The 25,893-nt window shown below is 45.4% G+C and overlaps 1 protein-coding gene across 1 annotated transcript in view; it reads left to right on the top strand.

Annotated features, from left to right (window-relative positions):
• Positions 1-1,187: 1,187 nt before the first annotated feature.
• Efcab6 (EF-hand calcium binding domain 6) overlaps positions 1,188-25,893 on the top strand; it is a 170,281-nt gene continuing 145,575 nt past the window's right edge. The window contains exons 1-3 of the mRNA XM_051189518.1: positions 1,188-1,332; positions 8,596-8,807; positions 20,593-20,681. Of these exons, the coding sequence (XP_051045475.1) occupies positions 1,191-1,332; positions 8,596-8,807; positions 20,593-20,681 (443 nt within the window). The 5' untranslated portion in view covers positions 1,188-1,190. The remainder of the gene's footprint in view (positions 1,333-8,595; positions 8,808-20,592; positions 20,682-25,893) is intronic.

Here is a 25,893-nt window from a genome sequence, read left to right as displayed (position 1 = left end):
GCTTGTATGTGTATGTGTGTGGGCATATGCCATGGTATACATATGAATGTCAGAGGACAACTTGTAGGAGTGGGCTCTTTGTCTTTCTCTCTCTGTGTGTACACATGCATGCATGCACATGTGTGCACACAGGGTGCAAGTGCATGTGTAGATGTCAGAAAACAAATTTGTTGAGATCAGTTCTCTCCCTCCACCACAGGGGGCCTGAGGATAGAACTCAGGTGTCAGGCTTGGCAGAAAGTGCCTTCACCCTCTGAGCCCTCTTGCCAGCCCTGACATCTGGCTCTGTCCATGGTACTAGATCATTGTGAGATTCATTCCCATAGTGCCAATAGTCTTTGGAGACTCTTGGGTGCCATTTGGAGATGTTTAGCGTGGAGTCCTCATGCCTGTTCTTGCTGCTTTTTGTTAGCAGTACTGCTCTTCTTGAGCACTGGGAGACTGAACATTCTTTTGTTTTCTGAGATAAGCTCACCCTCTGCTGCTTGCCTCCCCTCCCCAGTGCTTCTCACTTCTTACTGCCTGCCCCAGAAATCAGTCAGCAGTACTAATGGATCTCTAATTTCAAGAATTATTCTTCGAGAATTTCATGCATATATGTAATGTATTTGGATCACATTCACCCCTCCTCTAGCTCTTCCTACCCCCTCACTTTCCCCCTCCATCTGTGCTGGGTGTTGATTGGCTTGGGCTGATGAAACACTGAAAATATACATACGTGTGTGTGTGTGTGCGCACACACACATAAACATATATGTATACATACACGCATACATTGAAAGTCCACAGGTGCCAAGTCAGACTACTATACCCAGCAGAACTATCTGTCATAACTGAAGGAGAAGGAAAAACATTTCATGATGAGAGCAAGTTGAAGGAATGACCACTAAATCAGTACTGCAAAGGATGCTGGGAAGGGAACACTTCAGACTTGAGGAGGAAAGGCATAGCTAGGAAGCAACAGGAAGAAACAACAAGATCAAGCCCATGATTAAGCAGAGGAACCAAGAAAACAACACTTAAACAATCTGTATCTCTGCCCTTTTGAAGTTCTTTGGATCTGCTGAAAACAGTCTAAACGTGATTTGGTGTTCCCCTTAAGAATGGTCAGACAGGAACATCCTGGAAGTAGGTCATGTTTGCACGATGAAGATGCTGTAATTTTCTCTATTTCCTCTCAAAGGGATTTAATGCTCAAAATGGCAATCTTACCAGACTGGCATAGTCTGTACCCGAGGACCCGGAAGCCGACATATTCCCGCCCCCACTCCTCACCATGCAGAGTGTATTCAAAGACTGGTTTCCAAGATTTGTGCAGACCCTCTTCATCAAGTGAGTGTTTACAAATAATTACAACACAAGTAACTGTCCACAGACACCAAGTGGGCTCTCACAAGTGACTACCACACTGTCCACAGACACCATTTACTTTGAGATGTGTCAGTTAAAGGCATGTCATGAGTTATGTTCTGATACTCTCCATATATACCCTTACAAACATTTTTTTGAGCTCTGGTTTAGGATGAGCACTGTTGGTAGGTGCTGAGAAGGGACTGCTGAAAGGCCAGCCCTGCAGGTAATGTAGCCAGAGAGAAGGAAATGAGGCAAACCGAAGTATGCACACAGCAGTGAGGATTCAAGCAAGAAATCAAAAGGATGCAGGATGTAGTAGGGGGAAGGAATTGTGAAGGACAAATGGATACGGCCGGTATGCACAGACAGGCACTATTTTCACTGGACACATGCTTGTTGATAGTTAGTGAGACTTTACTCCAATGATCCTATATGTCTACTAATGATCCTGGGGATACAGGCTTGATATACAACGACCACCTGTCTACCTTAACTTGGGGTCTGTTGTTAATGTGGTTTCTGATGAAAAAAAAAATGACATAGTAAAATGCCAGTCCATTCCAGCTCATAGCTTCATGTCTACAGAACAGTGCAGGGGGTTGGTCTCAGTATACTTGACATATGTGATGGAACAAAGGAGACTAGTGTGAAGGGGCTACTGAGTCCAGGCATCCATCTGCCAGAGTTCTTAAACACTACTGAAAGACCCTGCAGAAGCTGGTACATATGTGCTTTCCCCAAAGAATATTATTGATACTGACACAGACATGCGTTGATAAGTTTCCCAACAGAACATTAATTTCGTTTGGCATCACCACTCTCCCCTCCCAGTAGGCACCACCAATAATTCAGCACTCTGTTGTCCATGATTGCACATGGATTTGTAGATGTAGCTGTGTAACTTGTACAAGCAGATAATATCAAGTATCCGAGGCTGGAGCAATGGCTCAGCTGTTAAAGAGCATTTGTTGCTCTTGCAGAAGACTGGAGTTCTACTTCCAGAACCCACATCAGGTAGCTCATAATGGCCTACAGCTCCATCTCTGGGGAATCTGATGCCTTCTTTTGGCTTTTGCAGGCACTGCATACAGGTGGCACACAAGGATACACACACACACACACATACACAATACAGATGAAAATAGTAAGTTAAATTTTTTTTTTATCTTTGTATTTCAACTTCACACTCGCTGGTTCTTTCATTCCATGTAGTCTGATACTAAGCCAAGCACATGATCTGCTAGCTGGGTCTCCAGGGGCCATCTCCTGCATCATAGCTCTCCTAGATTTTGGTCGTGGTGGCAGGGTTGGATATCCAAACTTTTTTTTTTTTTTTTTTTTTTTTTTTTTTGCCAGCTCCTCCAACAGCTTCTGCAAGTGGAGGGACTTGCAGAAGCTGTTGCTGTCTTACGGTTTCTTTTGTTGTGAAGAGACACTATGGCCATGGCAGCTCTTATAAAGAAAAACATTTAATTGTGGTGGCTCACTTACAATTCAGAGGTTTAGTCCATTATCATCATGGTGGGAAGCAAGGCAGCGTGCAGGCAGACATGGTTTGGAGGAGGTGCTGGGAGTCCTACATCTTGGCTTGCAGGCAACAGGAAGTGGTCTGAGCACTGGCTGTGGCTTCAAAGCCTGATTCCACAGTGACCATACCCACTCCAACAAAGCTATACCTTCTAATAGTGTCACTCCCTGTGAGGGTCATCAACTTTCAAACCACCACAATTGCCTTGCCTTGAACCTGTAGCAGTCCCCTGATATTCCATGGGCAGAGATGCCATGTGTTCCACAGGGATTTGCCTTGCCTCTTCCCCCTGTAGCCAGCCTCTGGAGAATAGCTGCCTTGGCTGTGGGAGACCTAATGTGCTAGGGTGCTGTTATATAGCTCTCTGCCACCTGCCCAGCTGCTCCTCACATGCGTGTGACCAAGGCCCTGGATTATTGTCTGCCCATCAGTACATGTGGCTACTGAATGTGGGGTTGTTTCCTTCTCTTCTCGCCTGTGCTGCGTCTGCTCCCTCCTCTCTGTGGAGAGAAGGCACCATCTTTCTGGGCTGTTGAGGAGCAACTTGTCCTTTGTGATATTTGGTTTCTGTTGTATCTTGGGGTCTTGGCTTGGTTGGAAACTGTACATATTCTTAACTCATTTTGCTTGCTATCATGACAGGGCTAGATGGCGTTGTTTGGCCCTCCTGGCAGCTGTTGAGGAGGTTTGGGTCTGGCTTTCATTTCTAGTCTGAGGGGCTGCATGGGGCTTGTGAAACCAGAAGCTGCTCTCCAGCACTCCCACATAGTTTCCAGTTAATACTGTCTGCCGCCTTTAAAGCACAGCTCTGAGTGCCAAGTTGGGGCTTTTTGGAAAGCAATTAAAAAATACACAAAAAGTCTGAGAAGAGATCTCAGGGTGGCAGCACGCATTGCGAAGAGGGTCCCCTGTGACACCCAGCGAGCAGAGGAATTGCTGTCACTCTAGCTGATTCTCACCACACAGCTCCTCTGTGGGAACCAGCTGCTGCTGAGAGTCTCAGCGGCTGAAAGAGGACATGGGAGAGTGGAGGGGCTCCTGCCTTGCTGAGATCCTCAGGGGTCTGGTGGCAGGCTCTGGAGCCTTCCTCTGCCTTCAGCCTCTGTGTTTGGTCCTCCTGCTGTCGCTCTCCTGGCTCTGTCATGGAATGTCATGTGTAAGCAACCTAACCAGTTCTATGCTAATTTCCCCACTAGGCTCCAGGGCACATACCTGTTGCTTGACTGGCTTTCTGTTTGCCCCTTGCAGACACCTTGCACAAGCTCACAAGGTCACTTGTCCTAGTATTCATCCACTGGCACCATCATTGGTCAAGTTCCTCACACTGAGCATGAGGCAGGGTCCTGATCTACTTCTTCAGATTCTGCCTGTCCCCAGGCCACATTGTCTGCAAGACCTGGTTGGTGCAAGAGCCAGCTGACCATGTCTCTGTTTGCCCTTCCTTTGTTTCTTGTCCCTAGAGTCCATTCTCTGTAGTAGCCAGAATGATGTATTGTTGCTTCCCTGATGATCCCTAGGCCTTTCTCTAGCATTTTAAGAAAACCTTGGGCCAGACAGTGGTGGAACACACCTTTAATCCCAGCACTTAGGAGGCAGAGGCAGGTGGGTCTCTTGAGTTCGAGGCCAGCCTGGTCTACAGAGCGAGTTCCAGGACAGCCAGGAAGGTTACACAGAGAAACCCTGTCTCAAAAACAAAACAAAACAAAACCCAGATCCTTTGTCCAGGTGCTTGAAGCCCACATGCAGGTGCCCCACCTTTCCTAACCCGGCTCTTCCTCCTTCCCCCACAGCCACCAGGGCCTCTGTTCTCTTAAATAGACTCAGGTTGTTCCTACATAGAGCTCTTCAGAGCTGCTATGGTCATGTTTAGAATATAGTCACCTTTGCTTGCTTGCTAGCTGGCTGGCTCATTTCTGACAGTCTGATCTTGGCTCCAAAGCTTCCTGGGGAGGGATCCTGGACCGCCTGGCTAGACCAGGCCATGGTGACACCTTCCCACACTGCTGATCTCTTGCCATCCGTGCTGCATTCACAACCATCTGTCATCACCCTGTGGCATACTGGCTGCCTGCCCCTTGTCTGTCTTGTCCCCTCCAGATGGTAGACCGGGTCTGTCTGCCCACTGCAGTATTTTTGGCACCAGGAACAGGGAGGGGCTGACAGTGACAGGTGTCTGGTCAGCAGCTCTGGAATGGTGAATCCTACTTTCCCCAAAATTGGGGTTTTCCGGATAACCCTCCTTACTTCCTCCCCCATTGCTTCCTGTGCCACAGGCTTCTGCCCTACCCCAAGCTCTGTGGTCTCCACATTATAGATTCAGCCTTCAAGGCGGCACGCACACTGAACTCAGGAATTCTCTCGTAAGCCTTGTCCTCCTCTGCCCCAGGTGCAGAATGCGGGGGATGAAGCCTCACACACAGTGTGTCACATCTCACCCAAGGTGCCATTGGTCTCAGGCACAGATGCTGTACACAACCAGGGGTGGGAGTCGGAGTAAACTCCTTCCTCTTCTTGTTGGTGGGAGTGACAGTGTGACTGTGGTAGTTAGTTTGTAACCTGACACAGTCTGGAATAACCTGTGTGCGGGGGATGTGGCCTCATGAAGAGTTATCTGGATTGGAGTGGCCATGTGTGTGGCCATGTCTGTGAGGGATTTTCTTAATTAGGCTCCTTGAGGCAGGAAGACCATACTAGATGTGGGCAGCACAGTTTCATGGGCCAGGCCCTGGGTGCATGAAAAGGGGAGGGAGCACCGATCTAATCCATTGCTGCCTGCTCTTGACCATGGACTGGGTGTGGCCATGGCTTCAAGTCCCTGCTATCTTGACTTCCCTGGGCGATAGACTGTGACCTGGAATGATGGGACAAATAAACTCTCTCTGCCTTGTGTTGCTTTGTCAGGGTATTCTATCACAGAGTGACAGTGTGAGCAAAGACTGCATGGGGAGGGCTCACTATGGCCGTCTTGGAAACTTCTATCTCCTGAATCTTTTGCTGTCCTTTCAGTGGAGACCATGACCAACCTGTCAGGCTGTGTGGGCTCCACTGTCTTCCTGCTTCCCATGACACATCTAATCAAACACCCTGTGATCTCTGCTTTTTAAAATCTCCCCCATCTACTCTTATGACCCTCATGTTGGGGAGAGCTCCATAAGCATGTGCCTGAACAGCTGGGATTGCCTGACCTGTCTCCACGCTCTGGCCTCCTCACCTGTCCTTCCTCCTCCATGCAGGAATAGAGGGAAGCTGAGAGCCAACACTGGGTTCTGTCATTCTGTTGATGGAAATGTCATGGTGACATCCCATAACCAGAGCACAAACCCGAGGGTTGGACCATCTGTGGTGTTTGGCTGTGTTGCCTCCACTGGACTCCTCTTGCATCCACAGCACCCACTCCCTTCATCCCTGCTCTGCTTCTCAGGGTCAATCAGTTACAGCCCTGTAACCACAGTACCTGGCAGAAGCAAATGGGAAGATGGGGTTCAGGCTCACTGTTGCAGAGAGTTTCAGTCCATCATGGTGGAACAGTTCAGGTCACCAGAGTGTTTGGTGGGTGTTGTTAACATAACAGTGGATCAGGAAGGGGGGAGGTGAGAAAGAGGAGAGGAGAGAGAGTAGAGAGGGAGAAAAGAGGGAGAGGAAGGGAGGGAGAGGGACAGAGTCCAGGGACTGGATACTACCTTCATTTATAACAGATAGCAAATAGGTTCCATAGCCTCTCCACACAATGTCACCTCTTTCGGTCCCTCCAGAACAGCCACCCCTTTCTAGGTTTCAGTGGCCTTCATATATCTGAGCTTGTCTTTGAATCTTATTTCCCATTCTGGTGTTTAGCTACCTTCCTGGAGAAGTTGTGGGCATTGGGAGTGAGAGGCATCCTAGTCTCCTAGGCTTCTCAGTGGGGACTTGCACAGCCCTTGACTGTGATAAAGAGGAATTGCCCACAGCCTAACCTCAGGTGAGAGTGGTTCGAACAGATACCCACCACAGCATGGACGGGGAGCCCATGTTTCTTCCCTGTATCACCTTTGAGAAAAGATGGTTCAGGCAGCTTACACTGTGACCCAAGAGAGCCCTGGAAATGATTCCACAAGTCACTGAGGGCCTTCTGAATCTCTGATCTGGCCCAGGCCACCTGAAGTGAAATCCTTCACTTGCCCCAGGCTGGTTAAAAAACAAAAGCATATTCTAAGAGAAGTAGCTAGAGTCTGGGCTCCCTGACTACCATTGTGAATATAAAAGACAAGGCCTTGAAACTTTGTCACACACTGGAATCTACTGTGCAAGAAAAAGGCCTTAGTAATAAACATGAGGGGCTTGCCCAACCACTGCTCTTAGCATCCTCTTTGCTCAGCCAGCTGTGGAATATCAAACAGAGAGCTCTGTGTTTACACATCTGCTCTGATGGGTGCTCTGGGGCTCATTGAATTATTGCATCTCCACAATTGTTTCTGTCTGCAATAGAAGTCATGGAGGCCTATAGCCTGTCACCTCTCATGGGTGACCTGTGAACCTATGAGACCTGAAGCAGCAGATGGGACTCCCCCTGCCCCCAGAAGTTGGAGCCCCTGACCCTTACCCACAGTATGTTGAACATTTTCACACCACGTTTCCACACCCAGGCTGTTCACATCTCCAGCCTTGAAAGGGAAAAGGGTCCTAGTCAAAGATTTCCTCCAAAACTGTCAAGGTCATAGACGGCAGGTAGGATGCTGTAAAGGTTGATTTAAGGGTTGAGAAGATGGCTCTTGGATAAAGTGCTTGCCAGGCAAACCTGAGAATTTGAGTTTAGATCCCCAGCACCCATCAAAAGTGGTTGTGTAACCCTTACTAGGGAGGTGGAGACAGGAGGATGCCTGGGTTTTGCTGGTCTGTTAGCTCTAGTTTTTTGTTTAAATAAATCCTCCCCCTCTCTCTCTTTCCTCCTTCTTTCCCCCCTCTCTCATTTCTTGAGACAAGGTTTCTCTGTGTATCCCTGGCTGTCCTAGAACTCACTCTGTAGATCAGGCTGGCCTTGAACTCACCGAGATCCACCTGCTTCTGACTTCTGAGTGCATTAAAGGTGTGCACCACCACTGCCCAGTAGCTCTAGGTTTAGTGAGAGGCCTTATCTCAAAAAACAAGGTAGAGCAGAGATTGAGGAAGCCATCCAGTGCTGACTTCTGACCCCTACATTGGCATGTTCTCATCTATGTGCACTCACATGAACATACATGTACTCACACACACAATAAGATTCATTGAGGACTGTTGAGATGGTTCAGCAGATAAAGGCACTTTGCTATTGATCTTGGTGACTCAAATTTGGTATCTGGGACCCACATCATAGAAAGAGAGAACCTACTCCCCCACACTGTCTTCTCACCTCTACATGCATGCAAAGGCATTCCATCAACCACATATATGCACACCACATGCATGCACACACACACAGACACACACACAAATTATAAAAATAAAGATTGACTTATGAGATACATTTCTTCTACTCCTCAAACTTTCTTCTCATATCCTATGTCCTTGTAGGGAAGGTCACCTTCACCTCTTTCCCTTGTGGGTGTGATCCTTTGCTAACCAATTCCAGGGGTGAAAATAAATTTTCCTTGTTGAGGCATTAAGTGAGTAGATACAGGGAAATGAGGGAACTGGGCTCTGTAGTCTGTGTTGTGTCTTGGTCTAAGTGCACTCACTAGGTATCTCTGTCTCATCCACAGCCACAGCGATTGTGAATCCAGTACTGTCCTTCCTAGACATTGAACGGATTCTATCTCAAAAGATTTCCAACAAAAGGGATGAAATGAAAAAGGTCTTCCAGGTACTTGACCCGAACCACAGCCAGACGGTGACAAAGGGGGAGCTGAAGCGTGCCATCACGACATTCCTCCTGCCGCTCACCAGAGAGCAATTCCAGGACGTGCTGGCACAGGTAGGACGAATGACATTCATTATGGGATATTAGGGAAAACAGGAGGGTAGGGGGGTAGGGGGGTGGGAGTTGGCAGAGGAGCACATGGCCTGCTCTGTCTTCTCACTGGCCGACTTGAGCAACTGGAGTTGTGATCACTGTTCCTCATTCACTCAAGTTCCTGCCAATTCGGATGACATGATCAGTGTCACATTTTACACACATTAGTAGTAGTAGTAGTAGTAGTAATATATATATATATATATATATATATATATATATATGTATATATATGTAAATATTTATTTGTTTGCCAACTTATTTTTTGAGATAAGGTCTTACTCTGTAGCTCTTGCTATCCTAGAATTCACTATGTAGATCTGGCTGGCACCTTGAACTCACAAACATCCACCTGCCTCTGCCCTTCAAGTGCTGGAATTAATGGCTTGCATCCTGGGCTCAATTTCTGGGTGAGGATTTTGTGAACTTCTGGGTGGGGCAGGTATTGTAGAAGATATGGTGGCTGCTGTACAAGCTTGAGGATCTGAGTTGGGGTCTCCAGAACCACATATAAACTGGCACAGTAGTATGCATCTATCACCAGTGCTGGGGATAAGGAGAGGGGTGGGGACAGGCAGGTCTACAGCCAGCCAGTGACAGAGGAAGAAAGGCACTGCTGACTTGTGACCTCTGCATGTGTGTGCACAGGCCCTGGGATGATGCCAGGCCTGAAGAGGTATGTGGGAGGTGAGGATCCTTGGGCCAATCACTGGTCTACCCCAACCAGGGTGGTGGAAAGAGTAAATATTTCTAGCACAAGCCTGCAGGACCCTTAAGTAAAGGAATGTAAACCCCCTAGGATTTCAGCATTAGAAAGTTTGTGTGTATCATAGCAACTGCAAGAATGGAGAGTCAGCTGGGGCATCCACAGCATCCTTTCTAGCATGAGAATAGAACTTCGGCACACATGTGCACACACATGTAATCATGCTTTGCTCCATTCATTCTTAATCACAGTCTGGCTTCATGCTATGGTAGTACTTTTAAAAGCCTATTTCATGTTAGAATTTGATGTATACACCACCCAGGCTAATTTGCATGTAACTGACTCAGGGGGATGAAGTGTTTTGAACACAGTAGTTCAGTGGACTGTAGATGTCACCAAGTTCTTATTTTAACTCCAGGAGTTCATTGCATTTCTTCCACTGACTTAAAAAAACAATTTAAATGGGCTGTAGTGAAACACACTGTGACCCCAGCACTAGGGAAGCTAAGGTAGCAGGATCTTAAATTCCAGGCTAGCCTGGGCTACATAACAAGTTGGACTGTCTAGTGAAGCCCTGGCCTCAAGACAACACCCGTGTTCTGGATTTTGTTTCTTCTTATGCATATCACATTGTTCTTCAAGGTTTATCCTTTGTTCAGTTTTGCTTTTTTTTTCTTTTTTTTGGAAGTTCTCAGTCATTTTTAGTCGAATATATTTTTAGTCCCATCTTTTCCGTTTTCTGGCATTTGGTATTGTCCCTGTGGACTCCTACATGTCTCTGTTTTAAAACATCATATTCTCTGTAATTTTAAGATTGGATATCAGGTATTTATCTATTCCCAAACCTCCTGGGTTTTTCCTACACTCTCCATGTTGCTATTGGTACATCATCCCCTGAGCCTGCAACTTTAGACATTGTTTATTGACATCTAGAATTTCATTTGGTTCCCATTTCTCCTCGTTTGGATTTCGCTCTTCCGTTTGTCTCTCTTACTTCCTTGAACACAGTTGAAAGAGCTGCTCTCAGGCCCTTGTCTGGTACATCTAACATGGTTGCTCACCCCTGAGTTGGCTCCCACCAATGGTCTTACCTTTTGAGAAGGGTTGGCTTTTATGGCTGTTCATGTTTGAGTATGTTTGATAAAGATATAGACCAGATTGGTCCAGTGAAATAATGTGTGAGCCGTACAGGTAAATTTTCTAGCAGCCAGCATAAAAGGTGAATAATAGATTAAATGAACTTTCTTTCTTTCTCCCTCCCTCTCTCCTTCCCTCCCTCCTTTCCTTTATTACTATTGTTTGGTGTGTGTGTGTGTGTGTGTGTGTGTGTGTGTGTGTGTGTGTGTGTGTACATGACGGAGTGCATGTGGAAATCAGAAGACAACTGTGGGAATCAGTTCTCTACTTCATGCAATCAGGAATTGAACTCAGGTTGTCAGTCTTGGAAGCAAGCCCCCTACCTCCTGAACCATCTTGATGGCCCAGGAATTAATTTTAATAGTGGTTTCCTCAATCATGAATGTTCAAAACAATGTTTTCACTTGTTGAAATTGTTAGTGTTTTACCTTCTTTTCATGTCTAAAGTCTTTAAACATGGTGAGTACACACACAGTTTCAGTGTCTTCATAGGAAATACTTAATCTGGCTGTGATCCCATGAAACTTCTGCTTGAAACAGAAGATTCATATCTTCAGCTTTTCAAAAGCATACTTAGACATTTCTCAATAATAGAATCAATATGGGTTTTGAAATTTAGCACTAAATGAAGTGAAAAACAGTTAATCACTTCTATTGGCCACATCTCCAAACTTAGCAGCCACGTGTGTGTAACAGGCTTTTTCTTTTGGGACACCAATCAGTTGCCACATCATGACACAGAGACTTATTATTAGTTTTAAATGCTCAGCCTAGCTTAGGCTTGTTTCTGGCTAGCTCTGTTTAACTTAAACCAACCTGTTTCTCTTTATCTACCTTTTGCTTCAGGGCTTTTTACCTCTTTCTCCCTTTCTCTCTCCCTCTCTCTTTCATCTTATTTTCACTGCTTTTTTCTGACTGTCTGGTAGCTGCCTGACTTCTTGTCCCATTCATTCTCTCCTCCTCCTTCTCTTGTTCTACCTGAGCCTAGATTTCTCCTCCTATTTATTCTCATTGCCCACCAGCCCTGCCTATTCTTTCTCTGCATAGCTATTGGATGTTCAGCTCTTTATTAGACCAATCAAGTGCCTTAGGCAGGCAAGATGAACTCGATACAATATATCTTTATATAATTAAGCATACATCCTTACATCATTAAACAAATGCAACATAAATAAAAGTAGCACACCTTTACACAGTTAAAGTACTACTCTGCAACATAAACAGATATAATACATCTTTGCCTGGGGAAACAAATATTCCACAACACAGGAGGTTCCAGCCATGCTTAGGAAAGCTGCTGGCCTCTGGCTTCTGTCTGTCCCTCTGGAGATGCTTGGCTAACTATGAACTCCATCTTGCCTGCAGAGGGAAGAGCTCATATCTTAGTTTAGATATTTTGTGTTTAGCTGTACTGCTTTGACTCTTGTACACCTGGGGTTCCCCGAGGTCAGCTAGACACTTGGGTAGAGCTTATAGCACCAGAAAGTGGGTGTCTACCCCTGACTCCTCTAGGTGCTATGGTTGTTCTTGTTTCTGCATATTAGTCCCTATTGGCCAGAAAGACAGTTCTCTTTCTCTTAAAATATACCATTCTATTGATTATTTGAGGATTTATATATAATGTGTATAATGTATTTTGAGAATATCCATCCCCACTTCTGTAACTGCTCCCAGACCCACCAGCCCCTCCCAACTTCATGTTCTCTTGTCTTAGAACAGCCCACTAAGTCCTGTGGACTATCTACTGGAGTATGGTTGACCCACCAGAAGCCATATCCTTAAAGACACCATTCATCTGGGGGTGGGGCTCATGAGGCCCATCCTTCCATGCTGCAATGTTGACTGGCTCAATCTTGCACAGGTGTTATACAGCTCTTCACAGATGCTGTAAGCCTGTGGGTTCAGTCTCTTCAGAAGACACTGTTCTGCTCTGGTCCTCCCCAACCTCTGACTCTTATGAACTTGCTATCTGTCCTGTTCCTACAATGTTGTTTTTTAAAATATATTTTTATTCAAACCACAGTTCCTCTCCTTCCCCTCTTCCCACTCCTACTCAATTCCCCGCATCCCCCATCCACTCCTCAGAAATGATAAGGCCTCCCAGGGGGAGTCAACAAAGCCTGGCACATCAAATTGAGGCAGGACCAGGACCCTCTGCCTTGCATCAAGACTGAACAAGGCATCTCACCATACGGAATGGGCTCCGAAAAGTCAGCTAATGCACCAAGAATAGATCCTGGTTCCATTGCCAGGGGCCCCACAAACAGACCAAGCTACACAACTGTTCAGTCCCATGCAGGCTCCCTAGCTATTGTATAATGGACTTTGAGCCGTGTGTGTATGTGTGTGTGTGTGTGTGTGTGTTTCAGAATTTCCATTTTTAGGTTAACATTCCAATGATGCTTACTCTCTCCACTGTGACCAGTTGTGAGTTTCTGTCTCATCCACCATCCACTGCACAAGGAACTTCTCCAATGAGGTCTGGTGCTGAATTAATTTGTACAGTTTGATGCTATCTATGCTCATGCTCATGCTCTTGCTCATGTTGCAGAATAAGGCTGGGCTTTTCACTGGGTTTTAGGCACCGTGTGCTGAGCAGTGACTGTTGCCTAGCCTGAAGCTACATACCACTGAGAACTGAGAGCTCTCCCACTACCTGCCCTGTCTAGGTTTCAACTACCTCCAAAACAAACCCTGCTTCCCCCTATTCCCCAGAACTCTGTCACTGTCATAGCCTTGTGTTTTTAAAGAGAAGTCATAGGCAAGCTGGGTGTAGAACTTGTAGAACCCTTTTCCTAAGCCATTTGAGATAAAGCTCTTGGTTAGCCACAGGTGCTGTAGTCTGGATTTCCTTCAAATCAAGGTGTTGCCTCCTATAAGCCACAACCCAGCCATTCATGTAGAGGCTTCCCTTGCTGAATGACTCCAAGCCCAACCCTAGATTCTGTGCATTTGTCCCATACCAATCTTTTAAGGTTAGGTGCGGTCAGACCCTGCTCTTCATTTGGGTAACCATTTGTTACTGTTAGTCTGGGTCTTTCCCTGGCTCTGCATTCTGCTACTGCAGAAGTCATCATGTGGGTTTGACAGGGGTTTCCTCTGGAACAGGTGTTGGCAGCATCTCTGTTGGATGTGTCCTGGTAGTGGGTGTATTCTGGCAGTGACCTCCAGCTCTTCTTAGGCCGTATTTGTTTCCAGTGAGTCTCAGAGCTGCTGACGATTGCCTTGGCCACTTTATAAGTGGAAATCTCTCAGGCTTTCTGGGATGTGCACTTGTAGTTAATATTCCATGAGGGAAACATTCAGATTAGTAAATATTCCGTTTCTCATCTGACTTTCAATCTGTTCATCCACTGTTTACATATTTGCAGGGAGTGGAGGTCTCCTAGTAAGTGGATTATGAATCCATTATTTATTTACTTTGGGGTTTAAATTATCCCTGTGCAGCCAGCAGGAACCCCCTTGGTGTGTTTCCCCCAACATTGGACATACTCTATTACTCCTGAAGACTTGTTGTCCTTCTAAGACAGACCAACCTTTTGTGTAGCCGCCTTGGCTGAGTCCTGGAACCACCCACTCTCCAGAGCTCTGCTCACTTTGGATGGATGAAGACTTCTGGAGCCAGTGGGCAGAGGGTGGCTCACATCATTGGGAGGCTGTCACCAGCAGCATCTTGGTGGGCAGAGCTCCAGGAGTCCATTTGTTCATACACATTACCTCCATTTTTGGGTCATACAAAGCCACAGTTCAAGATAGTGTCTTCAGTTTTCCCCCACTGTTCCAGTGGGGTGTGTGTGTGGCTGCCTGCTCAGTGAGTGAGAAGCCTGGACTCAGCCATCCTTAGCATGTTTCCTTGACCAGCCTTCCTATTACATGGCTCCTCTCGCCAGGGTCTCCTCTGGGTTTTGCAGGCTGCTTGGCATTTTCTCAGGGTCTTCCTGTAGTAACATGACAGCAGAGGGCGTCACATGCTGAACCACAGTGCCTGAGACAGAGAGAGACTCACTGATGTCTACAATTTTAATAGCAGCTTAATTAAGATAAAATGTATATGCCCTGAATACCAAATGAGCCCAGGCTCATTAGGAGTCACTCCCACCCCCTTTTATCTACCAGGAGTGACTAATCCCCTCATTGACACTAGGAATGCCAAATGCTTATTTCCTTCCTTCCTTGCTTCCTTCCTTGCTTCCTTCCTTCCTTGCTTCCTTTCTTCCTTCCTTCTTCCTTCCTTCCTCCTCCTTCCTTCTTCCCAGTGTCTCACTATGTAACTCTGGCTGGCCTGGAGCTCACTGTGGAGATACAGCTGGCCTTGAGCTCACAGCTATCTGCCTGCCTCTGCCTCCCAGGTTCCAGCTTTAAAAGGAGTCTGCCACCATACCTGGCGATGCTGAGTGTTTCATACAAATGACATCACATCAGTGTGTGCTTTCATGTTAGACTACTTTCACTTAGCATGGTCAGTACTCACGGGGGTGGCAGGGGTGGGGGTGATAGTGGGGTGGTGGTGGTGAGGGGGTGGGGGTGTGGGGGTGTGGCGGTGTGGGGGGGGTGCATCAGGGCAACACTGGAGTCCTTCCCAGTCTTTGAGGTCTTTAGGTTGTTTCTGCTCTCTGACATTGTGGATGTTGCTGCCATGAACATTGCCTCACCAGGGTTTTGTGTGGACAGAGTTTCTCACTCTCTTGGGGACCTGCTGAGGGTGGGGTGGCTGTCACATTGGAATGTTTCTGACTTAAGAAAACAATTTACCCTTGTAAACACTGGGCAGACACTTTATCCAAATGGAGAATTAAAATAGAATCTCTAGTGGTACATGCCTTTAATGCCAGCATCCTGGAGGCATAGGCAGATAGATCTCTGTGAGTTCAAGGCCAGCCTTTGACTGATAGGAGTTCCTATAGAGTTCCAGGACAGCCAGGGACACCCAGAGAAACCCTGTCTTAAAAAACAAACAACAAAAATTCCTGCTGTGTCCTTACAGCTATGGTCTGAAGTTAGTTGATAATGGTAACAATCACGCCAAGCTAAATGGCTACGCAGAAGTACAGAAACTATGACATATGTGTCACTTTTAGAAGTACTGGAAAATGGAGACTTATAAAACAGTGGATCTTGGTCCTCTCCCCCTAACACCAAGGACACTTCCTCAGGGCCTGGAGCTGCTGGATCTCTATTCAGTGACAGGGGCCAAGGTCACTGTGAGTGACCTCAAGCATGATGCCTGGGCTGAGCAGACATATTAGCTCATGGGTGCACAAAACCAAGAAAGATATTTGTCCTAGAAGTTAGAATGGAGTGTTCCAGAAGCCATCTACACAACCTTTAGCACTAATGTTCTTTGCAGAGCCATATCAGGATGCTTTAATGTTGGGGCATCTTAGACTTTACTGTGACCTGCTCTGCAACTTTATTTCCATGAAGAGTCTCTAAGTACTGACAGGACCCCCCACCCCACGTGTGAGTGTGCGTGTGTGCATGTGTGTGCATGTGTGTGTGTGTGTGTGTGTGTGTGTGTGTGTGTGTGTGTGTGTGTGTGTGTTTGCCTCTGCATATAGCTGTGGAGGCCAGAGGTCAACTGATTGTCCTTTTCTATTGCTTTCCACCTTACTTTTGGAGACAGGGTCTTTCCCTGAACCTGGAGCTCACTGATTGGCTAGACTTGTTGGCCACCAAGCCCCACTATTTACTAGTCCTTCTGCCCCTTCAGCATGGGGTTACATGTTTCCATGCCTAACCTTTCCATAGGTGTGTGGGATCTGATTTCAGGTTTTCTTGTTGGTGCATCAAGCATTTTACCCTGTAAGCCATCTCCCTAGCCCAATCACAGACCATTTAATAAATAAAAGTCTTTCGAGTACAAGGGTCTCAGAGAACTAAGTTGTATGCTGGCTCTGTGGTATGTTAAGTTGGAGGCCAAGGTTGTGAGACTGCTCAGTATGGTAAATACAGATTGTGAAACTCCCTCCCTCATCTGCACACAGGATCCCAGCACCAGAATTTGCTTCCTTCAGTCCACATGTCTGTCAATGTGTGTGTCTGTTTATTGGATATAATCTGGAAAGTGTCTTCTCATTCTCTTATATCCTGTGTGTGTTGTGTACACGTGTATATGTTCATGTGCATCTGGAAGCCAGAAGAGAATGTCAAATATTGTTTCTCAGGGACTGTCACCTTGTTTTTGAGACAGGCTTGCTCTTTGGCCTGAGACTTACCACATAGGCCAGGCTGGTTGACCAGTGAACCCCAGGGATCCTCCTACTTTGCCAGCACTTGGATTATAACCACATGTTGCCACACTCAGCTTTTTAATTGTGGCTTCTAGGGACTGAATTCAGGTCCTTGCAAGTACTTTACTGTTTCATCCCCCAGATCCCCAGTCTCTTTTATCTTATCACTGGGAACATCCAATTTTGAACCACACATTTGACCTGTTCTTGACCATCTTTTGTCATTTTAGGAACATTTCTAAATACCTGCTACTACCATATCTGTAAAATACACACTACCAGAATTAGAAGTCGCAGGTGCCCTTTGCAGGACAAGCTTCTCCACAGGCATACCATCAGCCAGCATCCCTCTGGCCTAATTTCCTAGTTACACATGTTTTAAATTGGGAAGAGAAATTTATCCTTTGGGGGAACACTAGATAACCATGCTAGGCTTTGAGGCTGCTATTTCAAGTCTAAGTAAATATCAACTCAGTTGTGCAGACTTGGGAATCATTAGGTGTGAAGGATAGTACATTATGTGAACCTATATGAGACTTATTATAAAATATTTGTATTGATCAGGTACTTACATTTATTTAAATTCTAGATCCATAGTCCTTTTTAAATAGTTACCTTCATTTAAAAATTCAACTTTGTATTAGAAAGAATTCTGAACCTTCAGAAAATTTTCTTTAAGAACGAGATACTAAAAGCATTTGTGGCACAGTAGTCTTTATGTCTCTCTGTTTTGAGTTGTCTGTGGAACACACTTCCCTTTGTTTTCCTGGGATCTCAGCTCTGTGTGTGTGTGTGTGTGTGTGTGTGTGTGTGTGTGTGTGTGTATGTGTATGCATGTGCACACACATGTGTGCAAACACTGTGCATATTTTCAAAAGATTTATTATTTTATGTGTATCTGTTTGCCTGCATGTATGTATATGTCCCATGTGTGTGCAATGCTTGTGGAGGCTCCTTGGAGGATTCCTTGGAACTGGTGTCACAGATGGTTGTGAGCCATCATGTGGGCACTAGGAACTGATCCTGGGTTTTCTGAAAGAGCAACCAATGGGCTTAGCCTCTGAGCCATCTCCTTAGTCCAGTACCTGTGTTTTTATTAGCGAAGAACCATGCTACAAAACAACACCTTCTCTTGCTATTCCCTACGTTTTTGTAGCATACTTCAGTCCTACTCATCCACCTCACTCTTTCATTCCATCCCTTCATCCCAACAGTCCTTTTACTTCCAAATGTCTTATTTTTACACTTTTAAAGTTTAGACTGTGTGTAAGAGAAAGCATGTCTGTTATATCTGCCCGAGTCCGTCTGTCTTCACTGAGCATGGTCACCTCCAGCTCTTTCCATTTTCCTGAAAGTGACATGATTTCATTCTTCAGGGCTGAATAAAACTCCATTGTACATTCACCACATTTTTTCCCATCATCTGTAGATGGACACGCAGGCTGGCTCTATAGCTTGGCTATTATGGATGGTGTTGAGATAAATGTGGATGTTTAAATATCTCTGTGATGTGAAGATTTAGTGTCCTTCATTGTGTACCCAGGAGTGGAACAGCTGTATCCCATGGAAGTCTTGCTTTTAATTTTTGTAAGAACCTTGCATATTGAGTTCCATAGTGGTTGCACTAATTTCCATCCCTGCATAGTACATAGGGCTCCTTTTCCTCAGAGGTCAGCCTTTGTTATTGTGTTTGCTTGTTCACTTTTTAAATGACTGGAGTAGGAGAGAAACACATTGGAGCTTTTAAAAATTAACCATGTCACTTAAAATTTTAATTTTAGTGGTGTGTGTCCGTGTCAGTGTGCAGTACATGCCTGTGTATGCACATGCAGAGGCCAGAGGAAGATATCAGTGTCTTCCCACTTCATTTCCTTGAGCAGGGTCTCACTGATCAGGAAACTCACTATTTTTCTTAGAATGGTTGGCCAGGCAGCTCTTGGGATCCACCTGCCTCCACTCCCCAGTGCTGCATTTACAAATATGGGTATCCATGCCTTTTTATAATTATTTTTAATTTTTCTATTTTTTTTTAACCTGGGTGTCAAGAATCCAAACACAGGTCCTCATGTTTGCAGAACAAGCACTCTTACCCAGTGCACCCCCAGAGGCCCACATTGTAGACTGGATTTGCACTTCCCTGATGACAAGGGAGGTTGGACATCTTCTTATGCATTTATTAGCCACTTGTACTCTTGAGAACCATTTGTTCAATTCATTCACCTGCTTATTGATTATTTGTTCTTTTGTTATTCAGTCCTTCAAGTTCTTTATATATTCTGGATACACCTGTCAGATGACTGGCTGGCAAAGATTTTCTCCTGTCCCCCGTGCCTGTGCTAACACTCTGGCGATTGTTTGCTTTGCTGAAGAACTGTGAGCTGTGTGTGTGAAGAGAGTTCCTGAGCTATGGTGTCATTTTCAGAAAGTCCTTGCCTAGATCTTTAAGCATCTCTCCTGCATTTTCCTTCAGTGGGTTCAGTGTTTCAAGTCTTACATACATGTCCTTGATGCATTATTTTGGGGGGCAGGGTGAGTCTGGGGTCTAGCTTTGGTTTTCAGTCTCAGAGTGTCCAGTGTTCCAGTACCATGAGTTGAAGAGAAGAGACCAGTATGTGCTCCTGACCCTGCATTGAGCACTAGGTGGCTGGAGTGTGTAGCATCCTTTGGGGGCCTCCGGTCTATTCTATTGGTAGGCATCTGTGTCTGTGTCAGCACCCTAGTTTTGTTACCATGGCTCTGTAGTGTAATTTGGGATCTTTGTGTTTCCATATTAATCACAGGGCTTTTTGTTTGTTTTTCCTGTGAAAAATGACATTGGAATTTTGATGGGAATTGTACTGACTCTATAGTTTGCTTTCAGCAATGCATCTGTTTTCATGAGGTTAATACTTCTGATTTGTTGTGTGAGGGAGGTCATGGATCTTCTGGTGTGGTCTTCAACACACTGATGTGCATTTTGTTTTCTGGAGAAAGTCTTCAAACATCAAGGAAGTTGAGTCTCACGGTTCTTTCTGACTTCAAGGCATAGATTTCCTAAAAACAAGGACTGACTTCTCCCATAATCACAGTACAGTGCCAGTCTCAATTGATTAATCATTTTATTTAATCTATAATTCATTTGGCTCATTTGACCCAGCAGTATCCTTTATAGAAGTTTTTTGGCCAGTGAGGTTTCCCAGTGGGTAAAGATGCTCGCCAAAAGCCTAACAACCTGAGGTCAGTCCCATGCGGTAGAAGAGGAGAAGTACTTCCTGGAGCAGCCCTCTGACCTCCACACCTACACTGTGGCATGCGTACCCCTCCCCCAGTAACTAAATAATTATAATGGAAATTTATTAGAAAAGTAACTCTTAACAGTGATGGTTTCTCTCTTGAAACTAGATGAATGTCTCTGCTCTCCCCTCAGTTCCAGTACACGTAACACATAGGAAATATCTGTGCGGATTCTGTTGGATGCATATGTGGATGTTAGGCTGAGCTCAGGTCAGATGTTTGCTTTTTGAGGGTACGTGCCAGTTCTGACTCCTGGCAAGGACTCACAAATGTTTACCAGAGTATCTCTTCCCTCAGCAGCTTCGATGGTATACAATTGCATGACACAGAAGCCTGCTGTGATGTCTGTGGCTGAGCCTAAATTCTCTAACCTTTTGTCACTCTTCCTATCTGACCATAGATCCCGCTCACCAGCTCGGGTAATGTGCCATATCTCGAATTCCTGTCCAGGTTTGGTGGAATTGATCTAAATATAAATGCTATAAAGAGGTAAGTGTTTTTTGTTTTGTTTCTTGCTTTTTGTTACTCACATTAACATTTGACACTTGATAAGATCAAATGATCAGAGTCATAAGCCACTAGAGTCAGTCTTGGTCACACATCTATACCTGCGTCTGTATCTCTCTGAGGCTGAGGCTTACTGTTTTGAATCATGATCCTCCTGCCTCAGCCTCTTGCAGCACCATGCTTAACCCATATCTGTATCTCCATGGAAAATGCATGGGAGAGCTTGTCCATGTAATGTTTACTGGATTAATCTGCAGTCAAAATTTTATTTGGAAAGAAGAATGAGGCTATACTAGAACATGAACACAACAGGTTAAAGTTAGGTTTGAAATACCCTGTGTCCAATGTATTTTAGATCTGGAAATAGCAGGTTTTAATGTTGAAGTAAAATATTAGGATTCCAGATTTGAAATTTGTTGTTTTTGTACATTTTTGTGCTGTTCATCAGAAAGTGATTTGTTGGATGGAGGAAAACAGGGTGTTAAAAGTTTTGTAAAGGCACCTCTGTGATTCACAGTTTTAGCATAAATATAGGACTCACTGGCTTGTAATAGCCTGTGGGGGCTGGCATACAACCTTCAATGGCTCAGTCAGCAGGAATGCTTTGGGTCCCAGTTTGTGGCTTAGGAAATACTGTTTTAGTAAGAAAGTTACTCACTGCTTATCTGACTGTGTGAATAAGCCTCATTTTCTATGGAGCTATGCAAACAATTAAGTAATTCAGTTTGGGGGCTGGAGAGATGACTCAGCAGTTTGAAAGACCTGAATTCTGTTCCCAACACCCATGTCAAGCAGCTCATAACCGACTATAACCGATTGAGGGATCCAATGTCCTCTTCTGGCCTCCATGGGCACTGCCCTCATATACACTCAACACCTAAATAAAGACAAGTTTGATCCTGTACAGTTAGCACCTTTTAGTATTGCCCTTATAGAGTTACCTCCCCCTCCACCCCTGCAGCTCAGGCACAAGCATCATTGCAGCAGGAGGAAGGGGTGATGGGGAGCTGTAGACAGTGGGGGAACTGTAGCAATGGGGAGTCGCAGGTGATGGGGAGCTGTGGCCCTTAAGACTTCTGCAGTATGCTGAACGCTACTGAACTATGTACTTAAAACCCGTTCAGCGGTTTTTTGTTTTTTTTTTTTTTTTTTTTATCTTTTTGTGGTGGTAAAAGACTGAGCCCAGAGACTTCATGCATACTAGGTAAGTACTTTTTCCATGGAGCTACATTCCTAGCCCATAAGAACAAATTTTATAACTTTCTTTTCTTTAAATTGCAATTTTAAAAAATCATTAGCAAAATAGCTCTAGCTGCAGTGACAGATACCAGCTACTCTCCATGGCTTGAGTGAGTCCCCAGGAATTCTTATGTTCACCTTAATTCCTTGGTTGGCACTGCTGGGACTGGGGCCTGATGGAAAATGTTTGGTTTTGCGGTAAGAACCTGCAGAAAAGGTTGTACTGTTTTCACAATAGTGGATCTGTCTTCCACACATGCCTGGCTGCCTTTCAACCCCCATCTGCCTTTCCACACGTGCCTGCTCTTTCTCTCTCTGCCACCAGCTGAAGGAGTGTGAGACCCTCGCTTGGACCGTCAGTTCTTTAACCAGTTCTTTCTCCCTGAGCCCAGACAGTTCTTTTCATTATAAACTGCCCAGTCTTGGCTATCCTGTCACAGCACCAGAAACATACCAGGTATAGTCTGTGCCTGGGAGGCCTCAGTGCTCTGTTTGGTGTTGAATAAGTCATAAACTAAGCTGCTTTCCACAGTCATCAGAACAATGACTGGTTACTTCACAGACTCCGTATCCACGGCTAAGCTCTTGACCCAAACCCACCCCATTTGTGGGGTACACCTGTTTTGAATATTCTTTGTTAAAAAAAAAAAAAACTAAGAATCTAGGAAATCCAAAAGTAAGATAACTTTTTGTGTGTAGATTTTTTGTAGTAGACTGTCACCTGTGGTTGCCCTTTGGAAGGGGTGACCTGGTATGAAGAACAAACTCATGGCAGCTGTGGCAGTGTGTCCCAGAGGTTGTCTTTATCTTTGCCCTTTCCTGAAACTGCTCTATTTTACAAGCTGCCATGGGCCACATAAGCTCTGCTCTACCTCTCATTGCCTGGTGGCTGGAACATCCTGAGTGAGGCATTTTATCACTGCACGAAAAGAAACTAAGACCACGTGAGAGTCATGGACATACAGTAGAAATCACATGTCTCCTCTGAGCCTTGGTCCTTTCCTAGTTAGGGGCATGCAGTACAGCTGTCTTGTGATGTGAGGTGTGGGGAGTGGCTGCTCCTGGTCAGCTGGGGTTGAGCCGCTCACACCCCGCAGCATGCTGCTATGCCCACTGTGGTGTGGGGAAGGCTTGGGAAAGCTGTGTTATGTAGAGTTTGGTATTTTCCACAGCATGAATTGAGCATCCACGCTTGGAAACAGCAGAACCACACGTTTGCTTACTGTATTCAGTCCAGTGTATTTCAGCCAGGTCCTGTATGATTTCTTCATACCAACTTGCCTAAACTGAGGGACAGCCCATGAGAGCTGCTTAACTGGGCTGCAGCAGAATAATTAGCTCAAGTCCCTACCATGGTGGAGGTGAGACTTACTGTGGATACAGGACTTCCTTCCTGGAAGATGGCTGTGGAGGACACTTTTATTCCAGGTCACACTCCATGCCATTGAACATGCAGAGGAAAGACCATTCTGAAAAGGTCTACACTCCATCTCCTGCCCTGGCCTCCTTAACTACCAGAACTGACCAAATATAAAAATTACCATAGGGGCTCCTGGTTGCCATGGCAAACTAACTAAAGTGGAGGCAGCAGGAAGAGCATGAGGGATATTTTGCCTATAGATGCAATTATAACTCAGATGCTATGTTCAAGATGAGGGATTGTTTGTCCAGTGCGGAGGGGCTTGTGCTCTCTGTAAATATGGACAGCATCACCATTCATCTTTTAGAAACACACATGGGTAATTTACTAAAAGAGAAGTTAATATTCTCTCTTCTGGTGTGGTTTTTTTTTTGGGGGGGGTGGGGTGGGGGATATTTAGGAGGACCAGCCAGAGCCTTGCTCATGCTAGGCAAGCTCTATACTGAGCTACATGCCCAGCCAAAATGAGCCAGTGTAACCACTGTCATTTACTTCTAGTGGGCACATCAGACACCTTTATATATGGGCTGTACGAAGAGCCCTCTGTGCAGTGAGGAATCCACATGGCATTGGCACTGTGCTGACTGGATGAACTATAATAGTCTTCCATGTATAACACCATGCAGATCTCAGGGAAGTTGACAAAGCATTCTGGGCTTTGCCTTTAACCACAGAGTTCTGAAGAAGTTTCTGGAGCGTGATCATTATGTTGAAAGCTGAATTCCCTACCAGAGAACAGGCCTTGTGGTGTGGTGTTGCCTGCCCCAAATAAAGATTTGGGGCCAAATAAAGACATTTTAAATTTTGTTTGTGGAAATTGGCAGCCAATCTGAGATGCTGACTCACCAGTATAGAAGAGGTAAAAGAAAAAAACGCGGTCAAAAGGCAGAGATTTTAGAAACATAAAACAATGAACTTTGTGAAACTGAGGAATTAGAAGTGTGAGTGGCTATGCAAATGGTCACAGAATTTCTGAGGGTGGACTGAGTTGGAGTTCGCTGAGCCTGAGCCCCAGCTGTTTCTGGCAGGAGACTGGGTGCATGAACATCACATACAGAACATCACACACAGAGGTCACATTTGCACATTGTTAGGATTTTTAGGGAAGCAAATGTTTAACTTCCAGACGGGAAAAAATGACTAGAGAGAGAGAGAGAGAGAGAAAGGAAGAGATGGAGGGAGGGAGAGGGAGACACAGGGAGGGAGAGGGAGAGAGGGAGAGAAAGAGAAAGCTAGAACAAGTGGCAAAAACAAGGAACATAAAGCAGATTAACAGCCCCAAACACACGTGTACATTATGCATTCTATAAAGGAGCTAAATTATCAGTTAAAGGATAGACGGCAGACTGGTAAATTCAGCTATCAGCTTTTAAAGTGAAGATGCCTTCGGCACAAGGATAAAAAGGGTTGGAGAGAAAAGATGGAAAGACTCTCCCTACAGAGTCAGAGTAACTGCTGGTTACAGGAAATGTATATTATTACACTTAAACATTTAATTATTGTAAACATTTTTCTTAAAAGACAAAGATTGACTGGTTCCAGCTAGAGAAAAATATAGGTCTAGACACACAGAAGGTGAAAAGCGCAAGATTTGAAAAGGTTGTACTATTCTGCGCTCATCATCGATTTTTATTCTGTAACTCTTACATGTATGCTATTGCATTGACTGAATATGCCACTCAAACAGCAGTAAGAAGCTTATGTTAACACAGAGTGAAATTGCTGACCCGTCCGTCTGTAACTTGGGCACATAACTGACTTGTGCTCAGCACTGCCTTCTTCCTGCATACATAAAGCGCTGCTCCAAGGGCTTCATGCTCCCTAGTTAGAAGTCCAGATTCCTTCTTATGGCTCACAACACCTCTCTGTCTCTGAACTTCCCTTGTGTATCTCTGATCCATCCATCTAGCTCCAGCCACTTAATGCCGACTCCTGTGTGCTGAGCACCTGCCTCTGGGGCTGCCTGCCATTGCCTATTCCTTTGTGTGGCTTGGAGAGCTGCACTGTCCTTTAGCTCAAGGGTCTCTATTGACATGACACCTGAGCAGAGGCCGCTTATTACCCTCACCCCAAACATTACCCATTGCCCTGCCTCCAGCTTCCCCTCATTCATCATTATTCTCTCCCTGGTGTCTATCATCACTTGTGTTTTGTCATCTGTTGCTGTCTCTAGTGGGGATGGTGTCCTGCTCACCACTCCAGCCTAGTCTGGCTGTGTGGGAGGTGATGGAGAAATGGCACCCAACCCTACCAGTCATTCTTAAAGAAAGCTCCAACATGCTGCTGGGTGCCACACAGATCCTGCAAACCTCAGGAGAGCTGGGACCAGCAGGTGGAGCCCAGCAGGTGACACAGGCTCAGAAGTCCCTTACTGAAAGATTCCTGGTGTCAGATAGGACTGGGAGTCCACCACCCAGACTCCTTATTGGATGACCACTGGCCCAGAGCAGTGCTGTGGGCTTGGGTGAAGTGAGGTTTGGTGTCCGTCAAGTGCCCACACTCCCTGAAGACAAGTAAATACTGCATTTCTTTTCT

This window comes from Phodopus roborovskii, unplaced genomic scaffold (genome assembly GCF_943737965.1).
Source record: "Phodopus roborovskii unplaced genomic scaffold, PHOROB, whole genome shotgun sequence".
In the NCBI taxonomy this organism is placed as follows: Eukaryota; Metazoa; Chordata; class Mammalia; order Rodentia; family Cricetidae; genus Phodopus; species Phodopus roborovskii.
This window is presented reverse-complemented; position numbering and strand designations above follow the sequence as displayed.